The 25,415-nt window shown below is 40.4% G+C and overlaps 1 protein-coding gene and 1 long non-coding RNA gene across 4 annotated transcripts in view; one reads left to right on the top strand and one right to left on the bottom strand.

Moving 5' to 3' along the window:
- Positions 1-9,339, bottom strand: part of LOC110741752 — a 126,752-nt gene extending 117,413 nt beyond the window's left edge. Inside the window, exons 1-2 of the long non-coding RNA XR_002518578.2 lie at positions 7,372-9,339; positions 2,364-2,512 (exon numbers count right to left, since the gene is read on the bottom strand). This is a non-coding gene — a long non-coding RNA (uncharacterized LOC110741752). The remainder of the gene's footprint in view (positions 1-2,363; positions 2,513-7,371) is intronic.
- The window catches only part of CHST9 (carbohydrate sulfotransferase 9), a 281,990-nt gene extending 264,417 nt beyond the window's left edge, over positions 1-17,573 (top strand). For all 3 annotated transcript variants that reach the window (XM_017951647.2, XM_017951646.2, XM_031658941.1), the window contains one exon: positions 14,809-17,573. In XM_017951647.2, the coding sequence (XP_017807136.1) occupies positions 14,809-15,903 (1,095 nt within the window). In that variant the 3' untranslated portion in view covers positions 15,904-17,573. The remainder of the gene's footprint in view (positions 1-14,808) is intronic.
- Positions 17,574-25,415: the final 7,842 nt, after the last annotated feature.

Raw genomic sequence — 25,415 nt, 5'->3', positions numbered from 1 at the left:
CTCTCCCCCATTTCCCAAGTTACTGGGCTGAACTGGATGTGGGATATGCATCTCACAACCTACATTGGCTCACAGGTTCTTTTGCAAATTGGTCTATGCACCTGTAGATTCCTCCAGGTGTCCTCCTCATTCTGAAACAGTTCAGGGTGGGCAACTGGAAATGCGTTGAAGATGCTGCTGAAGAGAAAAGTGCCCGGATAAAGGTAGGGGAACGTGATTCATGGAGCAGAATGACACCTGTTATTTTGGAGACAACCACCTGAAGGGTGATAAAACCCCAGAGAAAGTAACTGAAATGCAGTACATGAAATGTTTTGCTTCCATCTTTTTGACCACCCATCTGATAAGTTAATACCTAGAGTATGGAAACTTGACTTTGCTAAAAATGAGTTCTATAAGAAGTCCAGAGAAGACAGCGCTACTGATGCATCTGGGGAGTTGAAGATACTGCAACGGAACACTCAGGTGGTCTCTTACTGGTGGCAGGAAATAAATGTTCTTCTTCAATGTAGAAATCACCATGGAGATGGCATTATACAACTAGCATCTCAGTGATAAAAAGCCATGGGGACCAGGTTGCTTGGTCCCTGGGAGTTTATCAGGGGTTAAAAGATACCTTCAGCTTCCCCCCTGTCACCCCGATCCAGCTCACACACACAGCTCCACAAGTGCTGGCTCGTTCTCCCAGATTTGCAGCTGTGGAAATGCCAAGATTTAAAATAAATTTTCTTGAAAAAAACCAGCATTGATGGAGTGAAGATATTATTACTCCGTTACCACCACGTCTAGGTATATGTGTTTCTGACAGTAGTGTGGAGGCAGAAGAGAAGATACAGATCCCATGAAGATAAGGAGATTTGTTGCAAGGCTGGCATAAAAGCTGAGCAGCTGATCACAATCTCTGTGTGGTTTATGCTGCCTGAGGAGAGATCCGAAGTCCAGGCAGTGCTGGCTTACATCATTGTTTTCCAGGAGCAAGAGCCTGGTACTTTGGTCATTCCAAGTATTTGGGACTGTTCAGTAGAGCATCAGTTCTTGGTACCCAACATAGGTTATTTTAAATTGGAGAACTGAAGCAACCAAAGGTGGGGTGATGTCCTCATTCATTCTAACTAGAGTTGACTTCAGCACATTTGGCTACCTCAAGGTAACTCGGTACAAAGGATTGTATTCACTTGGATCTGATAGCAAGGAAACACTCTTGTAGTTACAGATGTGATGTCACTGAGAGGGAAGCATGGGTTAGGTAGTGAGAAAAATACCATTTTGGAGCCAGACAAGACTGGATTTTAATCCCAACTCCAGCAATTAATTGCCCATTGTAAAATGCTGAGCACATTTAATTAAGATATGATCTCAACCACCTGTCAGAGCTGTAGTGAGGGTTAAACTCAATTATTTTGTGCAGCACCTGGTGCATGTGAAGCCCTCAATCCATACTCATTCAAAACTCCCTTTTACCATGCAGCGTCTCCCTCCAGCCTTGCTTCAGGAGGTCTCCTGTAACTGAAGGAGAGTGGAGCCCTGGCAGGAGTAGAGACAAACAAATGGACTTTCCTTGCCCATTGAAAATAAAGACAACCCTCTTTGCTCAGGAGAAAGCAGGCTCCAGGGATTTGGGAGTCTCAAAACATGGTCATGAGTCACAGGTGAGACAATAGGGTCTTCCCACAGGTCTGTGAATGAATGCAGAAGTGCAATTCTTTTCTTTGGTTTTTACAGATGAATGGTACCCAAATCTATACACTTTCATCTTGCTACAGTACTGGCTATAGGTGAGTTACTAGTGGCCTAAAATGATGGAAGGCCTTAGGAAAATTCCCTGTGTGGCACTTGAGACTTCCTTACCTCTCCTGTGGACAGTCGTTATCCCTTATGTGGGGAGTAGATGGAGTTAATAAGCTGTGATATTATTTCTGGGCAAGGTGCAATAAGATGTGTTTGTTCCTCCCAAGGTGCAGATTACAGAATTGCAGCGAGGGAAACGGGTAAAGATACAGCATCTAAGGAATGTTTAGAGAGTTATACTTGCCTGCTTTATAATATGTGTGTCTCTAGAGAAGACTAGGTAGACTCCTGTCCATCAGCATCTCAGTGTAAAAAAGCATTGCAGTTGGATGTCATCACCAGTCCCCTTCCAGGTCCCTGCAGCTATTGTGGTTAGCATTGCTGTTCCATGGCTCAAGTGGCTTTGGACTAGTAGGTAATGGGTGGGGGAAGAAACAGCTCCCCTCACCTCCCCACCCCACCCCACCCCAGATATATTCTGCTTCCTGAGACTTCGGCTGTACCTACAGGAAGTAACAGAAAGGGTTGGCGCGCCCCCAGCTCCCTCCCCTCTGCCAACTGCATATTGCACTTACCAAGGCTGGGCTGCAGGTGGCAGGCGCCCCTCTGCCATCCTCCCATGGCTGGAGGAACTCATTCTACACCAGCTCTTGGGAGTAAAGTTGTACAGATACTGAAGACTTCCATCCTCAGGCGGAAAGGTCAGGATCCGTGCAGCTTATAACTGCCCTCACAAAGAAAGAGAACAAAAAGAGAGGCTGTGGCCATGGCTGCCTCCAGTACCCATTTAATTGGCGTCTTGAATCAAGTACAACTGTTTTTAGGAGAAGTAACCCATTTTGGAAGCCCCCCAAAAGCTTCAACACTTAGAGTTAATGAAATAATATTCTAAAAATAAAATTGATAAAATGTATCTGAAAGCATGCATACATAGACCTTGCAAATATCCATTTGATGCTCGCTTAGTTTCGTTAGGGCTCTATTCACTCTGACCTCATCGTATGACAACCCACTTGACTCCTCTCCTCCCTTCTGACCTTCTGCTTTGCTGCTAGTGTAGTTCTATATTCTTCCTTTGCATTCTTTCTCAGAATTAAATCCTGAAAAGAAACCCCACTTGGCATGGACTCAGAATCCCCATGGCATGATCTGATACCACAGGCAGTCTCTCTTCCTAACTCAGGGCCCAAGTAACACGTGGTAGCGCCAGGGTGTGAGCTGCCTGCTCTCCAGTGAGGTTTAGACCAGGCTTTGGGGAGCTGCCTTGAGTATAGCTGAGTTGTCAAATATGTAAGTGATATAAGCCAGAGGGGCGTGTGTGTCACTCTAAGGTGCTGACACAGGCCAATCTGATCTGGGACCAGTAGATGCTTAATCCAGTGAGACGAATGGAATGCATTCCTGCTAGAGCCCCTACTACTCTCGCATATGGCAATGCTGCTCCCAGGACTCAAGTGGCTTTGGACTAGTAGGCATTGGCGTGCTGGGCAGGGTTGGGGGCAGGTATATGCTGCTTCCTGGAAAAGGACTGTCACTTACGTCCTAGCCCCCAGTTTCACCTTATCTTGACTCAGATGCTGTCTCAGACTCCTATTCTGCTACTTTTGTGCCTCCTCTTCTCTCTTCATCTCTCTCTGTCTCTCCTCCTGCCCCTTAATAACTGGCCACTCTCCATATTTTCCAGTCTACAGCCCAAAAGGGAGATGGACACATTGATTTAGCTGGTTACTCTCTACGCACTTGGACAGTGTCTCTTGCTCCAGGTCCCCTCATTGGTTACCCACTGGCCTATGGATACTATTAATTGAATTAGCATCCACCTCTGTCACTGCTTATGCACACAGGGCCTGTTCCCATGGTCATCTTAATGTGAAGTTGGGAAAGCAGCGTTATAGATGATGTGCCCGGTATTTAAGGAAAATCAGAGAAGACAGGCATAGAGACAGGATGCATTCACATTTTGGAGAAACGTACTGTATGCCAGGTGGTATATGTCAGGTACCGTACTAGGTACTTTATAACTGCATTTATCTAGTTAATTCTCAAAAACACTTCTCTTTTCCCAGTATCAGAGTTTGAGAATCAGAGGGCTGATATTTTAGCATGGCTCTTGGTTAAAGGGTCCGAAGAGGCCTCCTGCCCAAAGTTAGGATTGCCTTCTCTGAGCAACAGAATTCCCACAAATCTATAGTCTTAGCTGAAAGGACTAGGGTTCCATCTAGTTGTAGGGTGTTCCTTTTCTCAGCCTTGTTTGTGTGCATAGACACAAACATACACCATGGACACTTCCAAAGGAAGAGTGAATATAGGAAGACAGAATTGGGATCTCTTACTATGGTAAGACAGAGTGTTTGGGGTCCTGGATCCCAGCCAATGCCATCACTTGCATTTCAACATTTCCAAAATAGTTCTTGGAATTCCCACTTTAAAAATGAGAAAACAGACTCAGGAGTGTTAATGGACTCTCTGTAAGAGTGCTAGCTGTGCCTTCTCATATTTACTCATCTTTTAACATTCTCTTGCACTCTAGCCAGACTTCCAACCAACTACCCACACCTGTGACTCTGTCTGAGTGAGTCCACCCTGCCTACCTGTAGAGCAGACTGGACTTGCCAGAACTGTCCCTACAGAAACCTTCAACCACAACTGATAGGATGGTGTGGAATAACTCTGGGGAGATATGTTCTACATTTGCTCTGAGGGCTTCTCAGTAGAATTCAGCTCCTATTGCCACTGTGCTAACTTGCTCGATAATCCACCCTATATTCTGTGCCTTTCCTTTCTCAGTTCCCTACTGTCCTGCCAGTGTTTCCTGGAATCAACGCTAAATTAATAACTTGCTCTCAACCCCTTGACTTAAGGTCTGATTCTAGGGAGCCATGAATGATGACATTGTCCTAAAATCACCCAATTAATAGGTGGAGGACCTGGGCGATGTGACCCAAAAGCGAATGCTCTTCATACTTTGAAGATCTATCCAGGCACCATGCTCCTGACCTCACAATAACTTTCTTCTGTCTTGCACTTTCAGTCTCCATCCCAGGGGAGCACCCCAACTCCCGCCTCCAGGGATGACCCATATCTCTGGCCCCCTGGTGTACCCAAGCCAATCGCCTATTGCAGGGTCATCTTATGGACTCATCCCCCTTGCCTGTGAAAACCTTTTTCTTGCCAATCCATGGCCATAACACACACACACACACACACACACACACAAAAAAAGAAAACTTGACATTTTGAAATTGCAACCCAAGACAGCTGGTTCCTTCCTCTTCACCACATTCCAGAGAACAAGAGGAAGAACTCTGTATAGCAACTGTATATTTTAGAACGAAGTGTCAGAGTCAGGGTGCCCCCCTCCATTGCTCCTCCATAACCCTCTTGGACACACACATTATTGTTGGCATTAACCTGAAATGCAAGGGGAGGGGAGGCTGACTGACCAATACTAATTTCAGACAACTAAATACATGGAAATATTAATGAGCCATATCCCAAATCTATTAGATATCTGAATTCTGATGAAGTGTTTAAATCCTAATAGTCAAAACACCAACTTATTCTACTTCTTTCCTACCAAATATAATTTATTGGTTTTTGCTATTCTCATCCACATTTAATATGTACAGACACACACCTAAGAAATAAAATAGAGAAGGCCAAACATTTTGAATGTATTTCGTTTATCAAGTTGCAGCTCCTCAATAAGGTTTTGAGTTTCTTTAAAAAACAAACTACTCTGCTAAGATTTACTGGGTTAGAATTAGAGAACTGGACGACATTCCTGACTTCTCCATTCATTTCACAGAGTGACCTTGGGCAAGTTATTACACAAGTCTATCTTGATTTATTTATCTGTAAATTTGCAAACAAAAGAATCATCTCATTTTTCCTACAAAACTTGGAAGGAAGATGGAATGATAAATCTATAAAAGCATATTGAACCCCTTGGGGAGTAGCCTTATCTACTTATATACATTAAGCTTATGTCAGTTTTCAGCTTCTAATGGTCTTGTCAAACCACAGCACTATTTCCAATAGAAACTTCTCTTTGACATTCACATTTTGTTACGTCCTCAGTCCTCATATTTTAAGCTTGTTTGGCTTCAAGCAGAAAAAAAATAGGAATTAAATCCAAAAATTGAAAGAACTGGCAAATCATAGTTTCAATCCTTGCATCCAAGAGGACCATAGAAATTAACTTGTTGGATCAACTTGAATAGCCTCACAACAGAAACAGCTGTTTTGTGTTGAAGCGGTTTAAATATTTTAAAGCTCATAGCTTGGAGAAGACTGATTCAGTAGTTTCTCTCTTTACCCACTCTCCTCAAGTGTTCACTCTTCCTTCCTGTTACCCATAATTGTGATTTCTTTTCTTCTGTTTTCTTTCTTTGCCTTTGTCTCCACTTAAGCTTATCTTTTCTCTTTCCTATTTCTGTCTCTCAGTTGTCTTATCCTTCTCTTTTTTCCCACTCGTTTTTATTGCCATTGAACATTTAACTTTGCTACATGTTGTGAGAGAGAAGGAAGAGGAGAAATAGATGAAAAAAGCAGAGTAAAAAACAAATACTTACCTAAAAACTGCTTATCCTATAGAAATTGCTCAAAAATATTCAGTGCCTAAATCAATAAAAATATCTAATATTTATGGAGAGTATATTTACATTAACGAATCTCTACAGGCATTTCCTATAATCCAACAAGGTAGACGCTGTTATTATCTTCATTTTCCAGATAAGGAAACTGAAGCTCAGAAAAACAAGATAACCAAGGTCACCCAGAAAGAAAACGACAGAAGAGGACACATAACCAGTTCTGTCTGACTCAAAACTCCATGTTCTTAACCACCATACTCTCTTGTAACAGGCATGTGCCTGGTGCTTTCCTGACATCACTTCATTTAACGGACGTTAAACAAGAAATAGATTGCTCGACATACGATGCAGCTGAAAAAAGCCAGACATGACTAAGACAGAGATTTGACACACCAGCTCCAGCAATCGCTGTGTTAACTTGGCACATTATTTAAATTCTGAGCTCAGGTTCTTAATCTGTAAAATGAGCTTATCTTTATCTACTCTTCTGTTTGATGCTGTGATTAAACCAGCTTGCTCCATGCCCCAGCCTATTAACTAGGCTAACAAAATGGAGAAGAATATTCAAGAGAGAGGAAGTAAGCCACAGAGACAGGAAATGGAAATGATTCTGCCTGGCTCATAATTTCTCCCAGATACCCTCCCTCACCTGCGAACCAGGATTCCTCTTTCATGCTTTCCTGCACCAAATTTTTTCTTACACTTTCATGCACCAAGTTTTTTCTCCATCTCATTACCTCCCATAAGTATAGTTCTTGGTTTTCTTAGTTGTATCTCCCTACCCCACCCTGACCCCAAGGGTGCCCCATAAGATCAGGGACCAAGTCTGTCTTGCTAGCTATACCAGCAACACACAGCCCAGTGCCTGGAGCACAGTTCATGCTCAGAAAACAAGTGTTTAATGAATAACTGAAGGTGGAGGGGCAAAGGGTGAGGATGGAGAGGGAGATGGGGCAGATGGCACTGGATATTAGGACTCCATACTCACATTCTTCCCAGTTGTCCTCGGGGTCTATTGGAAATGCAGTCACAGTCTTCACCCCTCTCATAACTATGCCATCAGCTTCTGAAGCCCTTGAATCAAGATTTAAGAGGAGTAACTGTGGCACAGAGGGATCAGGGAGAGACACACTGACCTGTGTCCCCAGAAAAGACTGACTTTTGAGCACCCCACCCTCTCCCACCATTTATCTTATCAATGACTAGAGACAATTAGGTCTCCTTGATGGTATGAAGAAATATAACTGCACTTCTATCTAGATTCAAGGTAAATCACAAAAGATACATTATTAAGAGTAATATTATAAATTACTCCTTGGGCAGTGCCTTCAAGGCCCATGAATCCAGCTGCACCTCCACCAGCCAATAACTCCTGAATCTATACCGAGCTTTTCAGTCCTGCTGTCTACCTCCAGCCCTCTAAGGCACCTTAAACTCAAGAGGTCTGAAATTGAAGATAGTGAATGCCCACACCCACCCCAGGTCCCCCACAAAAACTGCTGCTTCTATTTCTTCTCTCAGAGAGGAAATGGGGAGCCATTCTTTACACTTCTGTCACCCTTATGCTTTGAATATGAGCAGTTTCCTAAGTTTGTCTCAACTCCCTTTTTCTTCATTCTTACCCCATTGTCTTAGTTCCTCTCCTAAGGATTCCTGATGGACAATCATAATCATCTTCCAGGAGATCCCTCTGCCCCCAGGCACACCTCCCCACTGCCACCAGAATGTTTGTTTTAAATCATGAATCTTGTCAAGACCTTATTGAAAATTCCCGTCCTATATGTGGTAAAGTCAGACTGTTTATATCGGCCCAGGCCCTCCTGGAATGACGCCCAACCCCACCTACCTCTCCCTATCATCTGAGTCTGGCCCCCAAGCAGACTCTTGAGGTCAGGATGTACAGCCCTTCCCATCTCTGGCTTGTCCACCTCGTAGCTTCTCAGTCATCTTCCCAGACTCATCTCAGGCATCACCTCCCTTGTGAAATTTGCCCCCAAAAATCTCTCCAGAAAAATTAAGCACTTTTTTCTTTGTTTTCCAAATACCTGACATATCCTTTTATTATAGCAATTATCACATTTTATTCATAAGCTGCTTATTTCCATCAGATCAATTAAACTTTGGTGTCCTTGAAGGGCCACAAATTTTATCTGTCTCATCCTTATTTATATAATGCTTAAAACAACATACAGTAGTAGTTCAATATATGTGCATTTACGAATGAATGATCAAACTCTCAAGTTTTATAGTTTCCATAGGATCCACAATAGTATATAAGGTCTTACAAATGTACAACACTTATCAACAGTATAAAACCGATGTGAATTTGTTGCCTCAATAAGGAGCAGTACAGGAATGATATTCTTTGCTTCAATCAAATTCAAACATATATTATTAATGTGAGATAGTATTCTTGATGCTAGTGGGGGTTATATAGATTTATAAGACTGCACACTGACATTTAATGAAATTAAAACAGAGCGATCGTTACCTAAACAATTAACCTAACAACTACCTAGAATAAAATAAAACACACTAAACAGAGGACTTAACACTCAAACTGGGCCAGTCTTTTCTTTGTATCCTGGACCCTCATTTCTGCTCTCCAAGCTTCCCATAGCATGTTGCTGGAGCCTTTGCCACTATGGTAATAGATTAATTAATTGTACAATTGTTTGCTTAATATACTTTTCCCTATGAGAATACCAACTCCATATAAATAAGGACTGCACATGTCTTATAAACCCCACCATCTCTGGCATCCAGCACAGCACTTGATGTATAGGAGGTGCTCAACAACTTTGACAAGGAGAAAGAAAGTATAATTCATATCAATGTTGAGGATCAGATAAGAATTCACAGAGGAGATATGCTTGATACAGAAACCCTTAAAAATAACAATAATTGGCCAGGCACAGTGCCTCATGCCTGTAATCCCAGCAGTTTGGGAGGCCAAGGCGGCCAGATCACCTGAGGTCAGGAGCTTGAGACCAGCCTGGCCAACATGGTGAAACCCTGACTCTACTAAAAATACAAAAATTAGCCGGGTGTGGTGGCATGCATCTGTAATCCCAGCTACCCAGGAGGCTGAGGCAGAAGAATTGCTGGAACCCAGGAGGCAGAGGCTGCAGTAAGCTAAGATCACGCCACTGTACTCCAGCCTGGGCAACAGAACAAGACTCTATCTCAAAATAAATAAATAAATAAAAATAACGAGAATTAGGCTCTCAAATTTATTGCAGACTTAATGAACATTCCACACATTTTCCATTATATTTTTTTAGATACTCGTTTTTTTAAATCTGTAGTTACATGTCTTTCAGCTAACTCTGCAATATCTACTCTTTAAGGATATTTATGGAAAACTATAGCTTTCTGCCATAGCTTACAATTTAGCTGGAGTTAAAAGAGTTTTTCCAACAAAACAATCAAATAACCATGGAAGCTGGAATAAAATTACTTTCCTTACAGGAGGTACAGACTAAGTGCCATAGTCATTTTAAAGGGAGTAGAATCACTCACTGGAGACCTGGGTGGTTGTCATGGAGAAAGTAGGAGTTTTACATCAAACTAGAAGATTTTGAAAGTCCCAAGAAAGGAGGAGACCATGAGTGGGGGATGCCGAGAGCCCAGATAAAAGCAAGTGGAGGACAGGGCATGTGTTAAGAGAGAAGCAAAAAAAAAAAAAAAAAGAAAAGAGGAGAAGAGGCTCAGCAGCACCAGGCTGCAAATGCCAGCGAAGGAATGGGGACGTTCACTGATGCTAGAGGATCCCGTCCAAAATGTTAAGAAATAAAAAACAAAATGTTTGAGGAAGAATAATTTAGTAATAATTGCAGGGAGACTAATTAGGAGGATAATAAATATCCAATTGGGGGTAATTAATTTAGAAAGATACAAAAAAAGAAGTATTATGAGATGTAAAATAGCCAATTGACTTTCCCATTGTTAAAGCATCTCTCAGATTTTGTGAGTGGGTGACAGGAAAGTAATAGGACCTTTTCAAAAACAGAAAAGAACACAGGGGAAGCCACTTTTGAAGGCAACAGGATAATTTTGGCTTTATTATACGTGTTTGCATTAGGGACAATCAGAATAAAGTGTCCCAAGGAAAATGGAGATGTAAGATTTTATTCTTTTATTATTGTTATGATGATGATGATGATGATGGCACTTTGTTGGTATGAGCTTTAAATGTGAAATGTCATTAGCTTTGACTTTAGTAATGTAAACCCCTTAGTCATGGAGTCTTTGCTGTGACTGGAAGAAAATGGAGTAGGGTGGGGGTTAGAAGGGATGTCATCAAACCCGTGTAACAGATTTTATAAGGTGAATGACATTGAGATGAGGAGTTCCAGGAGAAGGTCTGGTGGCCACCCTTGTGGGTCACTGGTGCTTTAGAGAATTAACCCTTTTTGCCATATCTCCATTTGGTTACAGTAGAGGAAACTTACTAGCACTCAATAAACTAGCAGGAGACTAATTTACAATGAGTGGTAAACCTTTCCCTCATGCAGTTATCTCCCCAGCTCAACTAGTCTTTAGAAAGTTACTTGGGGATCAAAGTCTTCCAGCAAAGAGAAATGGATAAACAAGAAAGACATTGCATCTAGTCTAAATGAGGGCTTATGTGACATTCCTACTCTATATCCAAATTATTCCCCTCCTTCTGAAATATTCAAGTCCACTACATTTGATGTCTTTCTCCCCCAGATAGGATGAAGGGAACTTGTCAGGGCTTGTGCCTCATTTTTATACTTTCCTTTCAAATGCTACGACTGCCACTGGAGTACCCGGGGATCTTGCTGGAATCAGAGTCAGGGGCCTTACACTCAAACATTCTGATGAAGAATGTCTGCAGGAAGGCCTGGGTATCCGGATTGCTGGGAAGCCCTTGACGGGTGTGGAGATAGCATTGAGGGACTTTGAACGGATCTGATTTGGCAGGCAGGTTAGACTCGAAGCCTCCACATCTACTTTACTGCAAGCAGCTTCCCATGTGCTTATTTTATTTGTTTTCTCTTTTGCCAAAGGTTTATTTAAATACAGATTCTCATTACCTTAACAAGAATTGGTCAATTGTTTATGCAAGTTTAACTTGACTTTTTGATCAATGTTGTTTTTCTTCCACAAGGTCCTAAAACAATTGTTTAGAAGACCACTATTAAATTATAAGCACATTTACTTATTCAAGAATTATGTCTTGATCACCTTCTATGCACCAGGCAGTGTGCTTAGTACCACAGAGAGCAAGAAAGATAAGACCTCTCTGCAGTTATATGCTAGTGCAATGGAGGTGGAGTGCGGTGAAAAAGACAACAGAGAGGAAATAAATCATTTCTCAGTGTGATTAGTGCTATGAGAAAAATAAACAGGGTTCTGTAGGAAATATTTTGGAAGGGAGGAAAATAACCTAGACAGGATGAATAGGGAAAGCCTTTTTACAGAGGTGACTTTCCAACTGAGAGCTGAAGAATGCAGAGCCAGTCGTGCTGGCTGTTAAAACCTGGGTAACAGTGAAAAGTGGTCAAAGAATTGCAAAGCAGGAAATAACACTGAACTGGAAGGTGAGACAAGGGTGGTCAGAGAGATGGTGGGAATAGTAAAGGCTCTGGTTGATGTGAAGTGGAGAGCTCCTCTGTTAAAAACGAAGTGGTCAAGGAACTGAGAGTTGACTGGACGTCAGAGTCAATAAACGTAATGACAGGAGCTGAGTTAGAAGCTGGAGTGCATAAAGTGGACAGATCAGTGATAAAGGTAGATGACAACAAGAGGAGGGGAAAAGGGAGACTTAAGGAGAATACTTTGATTTTACAGAAGCAGGAGGCTTAGCTGGGTGACGTCCTGGAAGCAGCCATGGTCTGCAGGTAAATCACTCCCTATCTTCTGGCTGGAGAGACAAGTAGTTTAAGGAAGTGAAGTTTCATCTACTTGAGAAAGTGCAAGAGACACAGAGTGTTGGGAGTCAGCCAAGTTTCATTTACAGAGAGTCTTGGAAACAAACATTCCAGAAATCCCTGGAGATTAAAGGGGAATTTGATAGCCACAAAGCAGAAAGTCCACAGGCCACAGGGGAAGGTGGATTTTGTTTTTGTTTCTGATTGTCAAGCAGGGAAGAGACCTGGTGAGGGCATATTAGGGACACACAAATTACAGACTGAATAGTAATGGACAAATGGGGAGCCTTGAAATTCACCAGGTCCCTGGGATTAAAGCACTGTAACTACTGCTACTGCTGCGGCTGCTGTTAAAACAACAATAATAGTAGTTATTATGTATAGCGGTAATAGCAGAAGAAGTAATAGTACAAATATCATGGCAGTTTTATATTTGGCCTGTACTAAGTATTTTCCATGCATGTGTACCGATAACCCTATGATCTGTCAAACCACAGTCAAATTTTGTATTTTCAGTGACAACTTCATGTACTACAAATCACTGATTAGAGTAAAGAAGTATAAAGGGCTTTGAAGTAATCCTGGCAGTCTCTGGAGAAGACAGCAGACAAATGGTTTTAGAGTTAAAACTCCAAATAGATGGTCCAGTGGTATGGAAGATTTGGATGGTTTGGCTGTGTCCCAACCCAAATGTCATCTTGAATTGTAGCTCCTATACTGCCCACTTATCGTGGGAGGTAATTGAATCATGAGGGTGGGTTTTTCCCATGCTGTCCTCGTGATAGTGAATAAGTCTCACGAGATTTGATGGTTTTAGAAAGGGCAGTTCCCCTGCATATGCTCTCTCTTGCCTACCACCATATAAGACATGCCTTTGCTCTTCCTTTACCTTCTGCCGTGATTGTGAGGCCTCCCCAGCCATGTGGAATTGTGAGTTCATTAAACATGTTTTCCTTTATAAATTACCCAGTCTCGGGTATGTCTTTATTAGCAGCATGAGAACAGAGTAATACACGGGGCTATACACGTTGGTATATGGTGTTCAGGGGCTTATTCACACAGTCCTCTTGCACTAGAAAAAAAGCAGCGCCCTTCAACCTCAGCTGGTGGAATGACCACGATGTCTGGAAGTGGCTCCATGAACAGTGCTTCATTCCTCTGTTCTATTGCTTAATTTGCTAGAAAATTACTAATTATCCTTGAAGACCTAATTCCATAAATATTTGAGAGAAATTATTATAGGCTATAGACCATTCTAGACACTCTTGGGGATACAATAGTTTAAAATTGTGTATATACACACACACACATATATACTACATATATATGCAATCATGTGTATCATGTATGTGTATCATGTGTATATATATATATTTGCAATCATGTTTATATTCCCTAGGAAACTTTCCCCACTACTGCCTCCACCTCTAGGCGGATGACACCATGCATTATGCCCGCAGCACAGAATTTATTCATTTACTTTTCCAATAACATGCTGAAAACCTTATATGTATATCTCAATCCATTCCTCTCCACACCATCCTTTTCAAGTCTAAGTAAGATCATGTTACTTACAAAAGTTCCCTAGTTTACCCAGAGTAAACGCCAATGTCCTTAAAATTTTCATCCCTACCAGAGGATGCCACCTTGTAAATCCCATCTTCCATGTCTTCTTTTACTGCGAGAGTTGTAGGAAGGATGTGGCAAGATGAACACTGTGTAGTAAATGGACTTATTCATCCTGCTGGAAAGATAACTACATTTTTACTCTACCTTGATACAACTTTATGGAGCAGGACGTGAAGTAGACTTTTCTGGATTCCTTAGTCATTCTTCACTTGGGAAAAAGGGAAGGTCTCATACATTAATGAGATTGTATACTATGATCATAATAAATTTTTAAATTATTGTGATAAATACTTTAGAAAAATAGAGCATTTTCCCAGAAAAAAAAAATACATGACTTTTTGTAAGCACTTAGAAAACTGAAATGGTCATCAAGATTTATAATTAGCCTTGACACAATTTTAAGTTGTAATTTATGATTTTGAACTACTCTGTGCATTACAGAGTGCTCCCTAAAAACAACAAAAGTTTCAATCTCAAAACATCTCCAATTTGTATCTGCATTCAGGTGCACAAACTAAAACAGTACTTGAAGATGACATACTTATTAATATCCCAAAAGTCATAGATGCCCAGTGAAGATGACATACTTATTAATATCCCAAAAGTCATAGATGCCCAGAATGGTTGAGTTACATTCTATTGCATTACGGGTAAAGCCAGAACAAAAATACAGGGCTCTTTCCTCTCTATGCTGTAGATGCCATTTCTCATTGCTACATTTTCTGTGAAGAAGCTCACTACAAAATGTATATTCAGCATGCCTTGCTAAATTGTTCTGGCAGCTTATATGAAATATGCTCTCCTCGATAGTATTTTAAAACAAATATGTTAAGTTCCTTATCTAGTATACCCACACTTGTGACTGTGCTTTCAACATTTCTCCTTCTTTATTTTAACAGAACCCCAAGTTTCACATGCCTGAGGATGTAAGAGAAAAAAAGGAAAATCTTCTACTCAATTCTGAGAGATCTACTAGGGTCTTAACAAAGACCAGTTATTCGCAAGGAGGGGATCAAGCTTTAAGTAAGTCCACAGGGTCACCAACAGAGAAGTGGAGGATTGAAAAACATCAAGGAGCTAAGACTGTTTTCAACAAGTTCAGCAACATGCATTGGCCAGTGGACATTCACCCTTTAAACAAAAGTTTAGTCAAAGATAACAAATGGAAGAAAACTGATGAGATCCAAGAGAAACGAAGGTCTTTCCTTCAGGAGTTTTGCAAGAAATATGGTGGGGTGAGTCATCATCAGTCACATCTTTTTCATACGGTATCCAGAATCTATGTAGAAGATAAACACAAAATCTTATATTGCGAGGTACCTAAGGCTGGCTGTTCCAATTGGAAAAGAATTCTGATGGTACTAAATGGATTGGCTTCCTCTGCATACAACATCTCCCATGATGCTGTCCACTATGGGAAGCATTTGAAGAAGCTAGATAGCTTTGACCTAAAAGGGATATATACTCGCTTAAATACTTACACCAAAGCTGTGTTTGTTCGTGATCCCATGGAAAGATTAGTATCAGCCTTTAGGGACAAATTTGAACACCCCAATAGTTATTACCATCCAGTATTTGGAAAGGCAATTATCAAGAAATACCGACCAAATGCCTGTGAAGAAGCATTAATTAATGGATCCGGAGTCAGGTTCAAAGAGTTTATCCACTACTTGCTGGATTCCCACCGTCCAGTAGGAATGGACATTCACTGGGAAAAGGTCAGCAAACTCTGCTATCCATGTTTGATCAATTATGATTTTGTAGGGAAATTTGAAACTTTGGAAGAAGATGCCAATTACTTTTTACAGATGATTGGTGCTCCAAAGGAGCTGAAATTTCCCAACTTTAAGGATAGGCACTCTTCCGATGAAAGAACCAATGCTCAAGTCGTGAGACAGTATTTAAAGGATCTGACTAGAACTGAGAGACAATTAATCTATGACTTTTATTACTTGGACTATTTAATGTTTAATTATACAACTCCATTTTTGTAGTTTGCATTCATTTTCTAAAACCCTGTATATACTTAATGATGATGAGCTCAAATCAGCTACTGTAATTTTTCTATAATTCTCTGTATGAGAGAAATTTAACTAAGTGCAGTTGTCTTGATTTAATGTAGATTTTTACCAAATAGTATGACACCAATTGGCACAAAGTTATAGGAAAATCACCCACAGGAGATGTAAACAACTTGAGTTGCTCTAAAATGTTTGGAAAAGAGCTGCTTTTGCATTATGAATTATATTGTTGAAGCAATAACCTAGCCAGCTGTTGCATTAGCTAAAGCAGCCTCTTGCAATGGTAGGAAAAAAGGATCTAAAATAGCATGAGTGTATGTCTGTATCCTGGAATTTATCATCTAAAATGCATGAATATATTTTTAGCAGTCTGTGGCATATTAATCAAACTGTTGAATTGTTTTCTTACACCCTGGAAATCTTTCTATCAACTATAATGATAAATCCATTTTGAAGTGGTATTTTGGACTTAGGCATTTTACTTTAGATTGGAAGGCATTATGTGATTTACAATATGAGAATACAGCAGAAAAACCAGATGAGGCTGTGGCTTTTTATATTCAACAGCCAATAAAAAATGTACAACATGCTAAGATCAAAGCAACAAAAGCAACCTTTTTCTTCCAGAAAAACTTAAGGGAATTGATTCTGTTTTCTTTTGAGCCGTCCACAAAGAGACAAAATGAACACAAGCACTAAAGGTCTACATTTCTGAAGCAGGCAGTTGAGAAGCTTAAGTCTCTTCAGATATAAATGTGCTCCTAATTCTGGTTTAATTGGGCAGGGGGGAAATTGTTTCAGGATGGAATAATCATCAAAAACAAAAGTGGCCATTCTGAATATGTAACTCAAACAATAACAAAGTTTTATAAGTATATTGTTTGAATCAAAGCATCGTGTGCATAGTTTTATATGTGGAATACACCCTAAGAATAGCTTTTGTTTTCAGCTTAATTATTCAGTTTAGGAATGACTTTTTAAAAACTAATATACCACTTCAAAGATAGGTTATGTTCTAGAGAATAAACATAAAAAGATCCGCTAGAAATGTGTTTAATAGACTTATGCATAAGCAAATTAAGATATTTTCTTTTTAAGTTTAAATATTCTATACTAACAAAGTCAAATACTGTTGCATTCAAATATTAAATCAAAGTCCTTAGAAAAATAGGTCCATGTGTCACCCTTATGAATAGTTGTAATGCATTTTGGAATTTTTTTCCAAGGGATCCTAAATTAGATCGCTTGGGGAAAAAAGGGGATCATTTTGGATGGGAAACATTTGGATGGGAAACCTACTTTAATTGGTCGACTATTACCCTGAGTTAAGAAAATCACAAGTCTTTCAAACCCTGCTTAAATGCTTTTCCTGAACATCTTCCTCTTCCTAAGCTATCATTTTTTTCTTATCAGTAAATATTCAGTAATGGCTTTCAAAGAACAGTAGGTATTAATATTTGAATGTTAATAGACCAAGAGAGTTACAGTCATACTTATTTCATTTTGATTTTCTATTTCATGGCTGAGTATTCATGAATTGCTTCACTCCTTATACATACCTGCCATGTCCCATCTGTGTCTCCTAAGGAGTGAGTAAACTGCAATGGGCTGAGAGATCATAAGTATTAAACCTTCTAATCCAACCTTTTACTACTTTTCCATGCCATTAACTCTTGCCTCTAGACCATACACTTAAGCTGGGCTCTCAGTTTTTAAGAAGTTTTACTCTGGAGTAATCTAAATTACATAATTTAAAATTTTGCTACACCATGAAGAGTAGATTCCTCGTAATTTAGGGAAATTGAAATTATCTTTTTATGGAGAGACAAAATAGAAAATATTCCAGAAGCCTAAAATTTTTTTCCTAAGCAACACAAAACTTGCTTTATATGAAATCTGCTATAAAGAATAAAGGCAATTTCCTCAAAGGTATTCCTAAAACTATACAAGGAACAAACAAAGAACTTTTCATAGCTTTAGAAAGAAAAAAAATAGGCCGGGCACGGTGGCTCAAGCCTGTACTCCCAGCACTTTGGGAGGCCGAGACGGGCGGATCACGAGGTCAGCAGATCGAGACCATCCTGGCTAACACGGTGAAACCCCGTCTCTACTAAAAAATACAAAAAAAAATAGCCGGGCGAGGTGGCGGGCGCCTGTAGTCCCAGCTACACGGGAGGCTGAGGCAGGAGAATGGCGTAAACCCGGGAGGCGGAGCTTGCAGTGAGCTGAGATCAGGCCACTGCACTCCAGCCTGGGCGACAGAGCCAGACGCCGTCTCAAAAAAAAAAAAAAAAGAAAGAAAGAAAAAAAATAGAAACAACAGTCCTACCTCTCTTATTGGCATTTGTAATGCATCGGGCAGCGTAGCATGCATAACTGTGTAACTGTTTGGCTTTGACGATGGAGAGGAGGGATGAGTGGAAGAAAATGATACCCAGCGTTCTCTACGGAAAGCTGTTATGTACCTTTTGCTGTATATGTTCCTTTCCTGACCCTTTCCAACAAGCCCATGTCACCATGGGTCATTCTTTTCCTAAATGGGCTCTCTGATGCCAAGTGACACCCTGTGTAGTTACAAGTTCCAGAAACCATGCATGTTTTTGCCAAGTAAGAACAAACTTTTTATATACCTGCTCTTCATTTTAGATGAGTTATTTTCATGTTAGGACCAAAGAAGCCAGTCATCATCCTGGATTACTTGTGAGTTTAAAACCCAACTCCATTCTTCTCTCCTGACTTATGTGGCTTTGCAGACCAGCTCACATTCACCTTTGTCATTTCTGCCTGTGCATAAACCCAGGTGGGAACACCACTGTTCTTTAGGACCATCACAATTTCATGAATTTAATTCCTAAAGGCAAGTGACCAAATCCAGACTCATCTTCCAGATGTCCAAAGTTCCCATTTTCACGTTAGGTGCAATGATAAGTCCTCCAACTGCACCCTAAGGATCCTATTTGTTTTTATAGGCAGCAGTAACACAATGGGCAGGCCCCTTTGCTCTGTTATTCCCCTGTCTGCAATTACTATCAGGGTAACGAGTTGGCAATTAAATCCAAAACCACAGTTATGTAACCTGTAAACTATCTATAGATGTGCAACGTTGATGTGATTGTGCCCAGAAACTGCCATAAACTTCAATGGAAACGTACAAAGAGGACATCCAGTTTTCAGATTTTCTCCAACGTTTAGAAATATCTATGAATTCAATGGAACTGTGAGGCCACTTGCTAGATGTCTATAAAACATTCTCTAGCAGAAAATAATAATAATATTATTATTAAGGAATTAGTAGTTCTAATTCAAGAACTACTTGTATGTCATGTTTAATTAGGAAGAGAAAAAATATTTTTACATTTTATTCATGTATTATTATTCTTATCTCCTAAAATGTATAGTGTTTAGCAGAAGGAATATATAAGAAGATGCAGAGAATTTTGAATATTAGAATGCCCTTTGAAAAGATCACTTGCTGAATTAATAGAATTTGGGATTAGGCTAGGACTACAGTAAATGTCTCCCTCCTATTCATTCTCATATGGCCTCTCAGGGCATCCCAGTCTCTAGGCCTTCATGGGGCGTGGTGAAGCCAGAAGTTTTGCTCAGGGCTAACCCTCCCAAGATCTCTGATACTTGAAAAAGGATTGGCCAAAGGCATTTAATTATAGCTCAACTACCTGAGAACCTTAGGCCAAGGCTAATTCAATTTAGTCCTACCTTTAGGCTCATACCTTCTCAATCTCAATCATGATCATTATACAGTAATTATATGCATGATCCTAGCTAACATTTATTCAATACTTACTGGGTGTCAGGCACTCTTCAAGTAGTTTACATGCATTAATTTAATCTCCATAGCCAGTCTAACATAGGTGCTACTTTGTAGCCCTCTCCCTTCCCATCTATCATAAAGGAAAGTAAAGCAGACTATAGCTGAGTAACTTGCCTAAAGAGACACGGATGATAAGTAGGTCAGAAGCCAGGATGAAGCCAAGCAGCAGATGCCACTACCAAACTCTTTGTTTAGAATACTACAAACAAATATTTACTTTTGCTTTCTGTTACCTGTCAGGATAGGTAGAGGCAAAAAGAATATATTGGAATCCTGAAATTCTTTCCATACAAATATGTGTGTGTGTGTGTGTGTGTGTGTGTGTATTTAGCTAGTTAGTTATCACATTTCAAATCAGCTTATTTCTTTATTCCTGCTGAGTTCAACTGACAGGTTCAAAGATTTTGGAAGAAATTAGGTTTCCTCCCCACAACTTTTTTTTAATCCTTAGTTAATCATGGGACACAATGTTTTTAAGAAGAAAAAAAGTCCCTGGAACAAATTTAGCCTTACGAAAACGAAATATCATTTCCTTGTCAAGAAATTACAGACAGCTACATGAGCGGTCAAGGATAAGCAGAATCTAAGAGGAGGAAAGTTCAGGCAAACTTTCCCCACATAGGCCCCTGACAGCCACTGCAGATGGTCATGGTTCAGCAAGCTAGTCACACACAGTGAGAACCACTCCTGCTAGAAACAGAGCAACTGTGCATTGTCCCCGTCTTCCTGAGTCTCCATCCCTAGTACTAGCTTGTAGTCAGATTACCCTGAGCCTACACGGGAAGACTACAGAAAAGAATAGAGGAGCAAGTTGACTTAAACCAACTGAAAAACACCACAAAACCAGGTGAAAATAAATAAGCTCTTGCTAGAAGATGGCAGACTTTTCCCAGGCCTGTGGACGTTACCTGAGGAAGGCCAGGTCTGGGGAGTTCAACAGAACATTGCCTCATATCATTTCATTCTCAGAATTTCCTAGTCAGTCACATCTTTAGTTTTTCACCAGGATCATATCCTTCCAGGCAAAAGTATTTAAATCCATTTAAGCAGTCATCTTTTTCCATCCCTAAACCGCTCCTCAAGTCTCTCACTGTATTTGGAATGCTCCCCTCTCTATATATCTGGACATTCATTTCTTGTTAACTCACCAAGGAATCTCTTGAGATTACTCAATTTTGAAATCTCATCTCTTTATGAGCTCCCTGATAGAAAAAGACAACGTGGTTTTCCCCTGGTGTAACATGCATCAGATTATTCTCTTACCAATAAATGCAGGCATCCCTTTCCTCAATTCTTTTTTGTAGGGAGGTTCATTAATTTATTTGTTCATGTGCTATTTATCTCACTTTATATGAATATAAAATATCTGTTGTTGTCTTTGTAATGTCTTAGGTCTTCCAAGAGGAAAGGAACTATGTCTGTTGAATTCACTTTGTACCATGTCTAGCAAAGCACTCAGTGGAAAGCGTTACTTTAGCAGATGCTTTCGATGCTGTTGTTTAAAGGTTCCTGTACAACTTCTTTTAGTGTAGAATTTGTATATTTCTGCCTGTGACATTCAGGCATCTCTAGGACCAGAGGATCTGAAAGGAAGGTGCTGGAGCAGGGCAGCTGAGGGAAGGGAGCTGAGCCACACACCTTTTCTACACTAATAGTCATCTCTTGACCCGAAGGATAGTTGCAGACACTGCAATCTTTTACATTTCTAAGAAAAGGCAGTTGCTTGATTGTTTGGGGAAGAAAATGTTGAAAAAAAAACGCATGATTCTGATCAATATAAGAGCCATTAACTGAGGATCTACTCAGTAGCAGACACTGGAAAAATACTTTACATACATTCATTTAAAGACATGAAGAGTAAGTCTAATTATTTCCAAAAATAACTTTCAAAAAAAATCAGTCGAGTATTTTTCCACGTATCATTTCATGAATGAGAAAACTGAGTGTCAAAGAGTTTTAATAACTGTCTCTCTGGCTCCAAAGCTGAGACCATGCATTGGCAGCCCATGGGGTAGATCTGGCTATAGATATATTTGGTCTGGCTGACAGTGCATTTTACTTAACATCTGAATTAGTTGCCAACATTGGGCCTCATTAATGACAGAGGATTTGTTGCCCTACATTCTATATGCCCACCTGAAAATAGTTGGACAGAGGCAAGGTCAGTCCCTTTAGGTGAGGTTGGAGATCTCTTAGTTGTTCACACTCTTCACTAATCCACCATCACTCATTCACCTTACTTGCCTGGCCCCTAAGCATCTCACTTTTCAAGTCCTGCTCTGAAGTGCGTATTCCTTCCCCCGCCAAGCTTCCAAAGGAAATCAACTCCTGAACATTCTCCTTGACCCGATTTGTGTTGTGCAGGTAGTGAGGTATCCCTTTCTGGGTTTCCATCTCCTTGCTCACAATGCTGCTTGCCCTTTGGTCCTATATCCAGTGGGATCTCCAAACAGTATTTCATTGTTTAGGGAAGTCTCTTATGACCAATGACAAAGGTGTTGGGAGAAATCCAGTACCATTTTTTGGCATCTTTCTGTCGTAACCACTGGGTCCCCTGGCAACAACATTCCTTCCCACCTCCTTCTGCAGAGATGAGTCATTCTCTCAGGCTCTTGGAGCTCTAGTATCTAGGGACAGAAACTGGCTCCCACTGCTGCCTCCAGACTGCTATTCTATAACCTTCATCCAAAAATCTGTTTTACAGGTGTACCCACTTCCTCAACTCTGAAAATTACCTGCTTCCCAGCCTTCTCTGAGGATTCTTCTTTCTGATTTATAACATGCCTCTCCACCCCACTTCCTGCTATTATCTCAGTGATTGTAGCACCCCCAGTAACATTCTACTCTCTTTGCTTCTTAATGCTCTGATTACCTCCTCCTCCTCCTCCTCCTCCTCCTCCTCCTCCTCCTTCTTCTATACGTAGAGAGCTGGAGAAAACAGGAGAAAGGATAACTATGACTTTTATCCTCAAATACCAGTAAAACTGTAGTAATATACACAGTATCTCATTTTATGCATTCATTTGCTGAAAATGTTTCCAAAGTTTAGAAAAATGATTTTTGATGTACTATATGATAAATAAAAATGCACTCAGAATGCTAGAGTATCTACCAATTTAAAAGAACAGTATTATTAGTTTGACTGTAATTATCCTTAAGAAAAAATAAGCCCCGATTTCACTTCTCAATTTCTGAAAAAATAGTGTATGGACCACCTGTATCAGAATTAACCTACTTTTTGTTAAAAACAGATTCCCAGACCCCATCCAAGATACACAGAATTGAAATCTCTATGAAAACCACTTGGAAATTTCCTTTTTCATAATCTCTTGGGGTGCTTATAGACAGCAGAGTCTGATCCTTATGTGTGTGTGAATTTTTAAAGTCCTGGTTGATTATAAGGGATAAAACCTGCTCTTTTCATTCTGTCACTGTGTTGAAAAGTTAACAACTCTCAGCTCAGAGAATTATCAGCTGGTATTGGTACCAAAGTCCTCTGTGGGATTTTGACCAGCACTGAAGCAGAAACTTGGCGTCCCAAGTCTGCCAAGTGCAAGAACTAGAGCTGAAATGATGAAGTGAGTGATGGGGACAGCACTGGGCACTGCCCAAACTTTTTGAAAACTTTCACAATGAAATGGGGAAATGGAAATTTTCCTCTGTTTGAAATACAAAGGACAAATGTGTACTGAAGGCAATTTTGGCAACTCAACTTCACATTGAACAAGTGAAGACAATATGAGTTTCTCCAATAAAAAATAAAAAGCTGTTTTCAAATTGACCTAAGATGATTGAAAATGGAAAATATTTGCTATTTGGATTATTAGTTTGAGAGCAAGTGCCCCAGGAAATATTCTGCAATTTAATTTAAATGGTTAGAATGTACATTTTCTTGAACTTCATTAAAGGATTTGTCTCCTTTTGCCTTTCTACTATGTTGAACCATATGACATTGCCAACATTTGACTGACTCTCTGACATACAAACACAGCTCTTTCATATGGGTCCACTAACAGTTCCGCTGCTACCTACCCAATTCTAGCCACATTGGCTCTCCTCAGAACTATTGGAAATAGCCTCTGAATAGAAGTCCTGCTTTTTTAAATTTCTTTCTTTAAAAATTACTTTTCTCTTTGCTTTTTTTCTTCTTTTGATATGTTTAATTGTGGCAAAATAACATAACACAAAATTTTATCATCTTACCATTTTTTGGTATCCTTTTAATGAATATTTTCCTATCCCTCCCCATCTTACTTGTTTTTTTGGTTTTTTTGTTTGTTTGTTTTTGAGATGGAGTTTCACTCTTGTCGCCCAGGCTGCAGTGCGGTGGCACCATCTCTGCTCACTGCAACCTCCACCTCCTGGGTTCAAGCAATTCTCCTGTCTCAGTCTCCTGAGTACCTGGGACTACAGGTGCCCACCACCATGCTCAGATAATTTTTGTATTTTTAGTAGAGACGGGGTTTCACCACATTGGCCAGGATGGTCTCGATCTCTTGACCTCTTGATCCATCCTCATCAGCCTCCCAAAGTGCTGGGATTACAGGCATGAGACACCATGCCTGGCCACCATTTTTTAAGTGTACAGTTTAGCAGCATTAAGTGTGGTTGTGCAAACATCACCACTATCCCGTCACATACCTTTCTTCCTTGTGAAAAATGGATACTCTGCACCTATTAAACAACTCCACTTTTTGCCCTTCTCCAGCTCTGGCAACAACCATTCTACCTTTTGTCTCTACGAATTTGATAACTTAAAATACCTCATATAAATGGAATCATACAGCATGTGTCTTTTCGGGACTGGCGTATTTCTCTTAGCATAATGTCCTCAAGGTTCATCCATATTGAAGCATGTACCAGAATTTTTTTTCTTTTTAAGGCTGAATAGTATTCCATTCTCATTGCCTGGCCTCAGGCTCTCAATACTATAACCCATTCCCAGCTTAGTCACCTGATACCTGCATCAAACCCACTATTATCCAGCCACATTGAACCATTACATTCTCTGAAAACATCTCTTGCTTTTTCCCCTGTTTTGCTCACACTATTACACTGCCTGAAGTGTCCTTTATTTCTCTTTAAGGACCTTCACATGGGTGTCCCCTCCAAGAGTTGCCTGCCCCACATGACCATCCCACATTCAGCTCGCTCTACCCTCTCTGCTTGTTGACTCTCTTCCACTCTCCTTGCTTTAACTTCACCATTAGGCTGATGGTTCTGAAATCTTTTTCTAGCCCTTATGTCTATCATGAACTTTGATTCAGATTCCCAATTTCTTGTGGGACTACTTCATCTAGATGTCTCACTGGAGCTTCCAACTCAACATGACCAAAGCTGAACTCATCACCTAACCCCCAAACCTGCTTTCTCCTTATTTGGTGGCAACACCATCTATCTACTCCATCTCCTGGGTTAGGAACCTAGAAGTCAACCCCGATTTCTCCCTGAGCTGACTCCTCACAGCCAGAGAATTCAGAAAGCTCATTAACTTCACTGCCTGACTTTTTCTCAAGCTTCTGCTCTCCTCCCATCCACTTTGCTAATATCTAAGTTCAGACTCTCACCTTGTCCAGTCTACAACTCTACAATAATCTTGAACTTCTCTCCCACTCTCATTTCCCTCAATGCCATCCTCCATACAGCTGCCCTT

This window comes from Papio anubis, chromosome 19 (assembly GCF_008728515.1).
Source record: "Papio anubis isolate 15944 chromosome 19, Panubis1.0, whole genome shotgun sequence".
Taxonomy (NCBI): domain Eukaryota; kingdom Metazoa; phylum Chordata; class Mammalia; order Primates; family Cercopithecidae; genus Papio; species Papio anubis.
The sequence above is the reverse complement of the archived record's forward strand: the minus strand, read 5'-3'. Positions and strand labels throughout refer to the sequence as shown.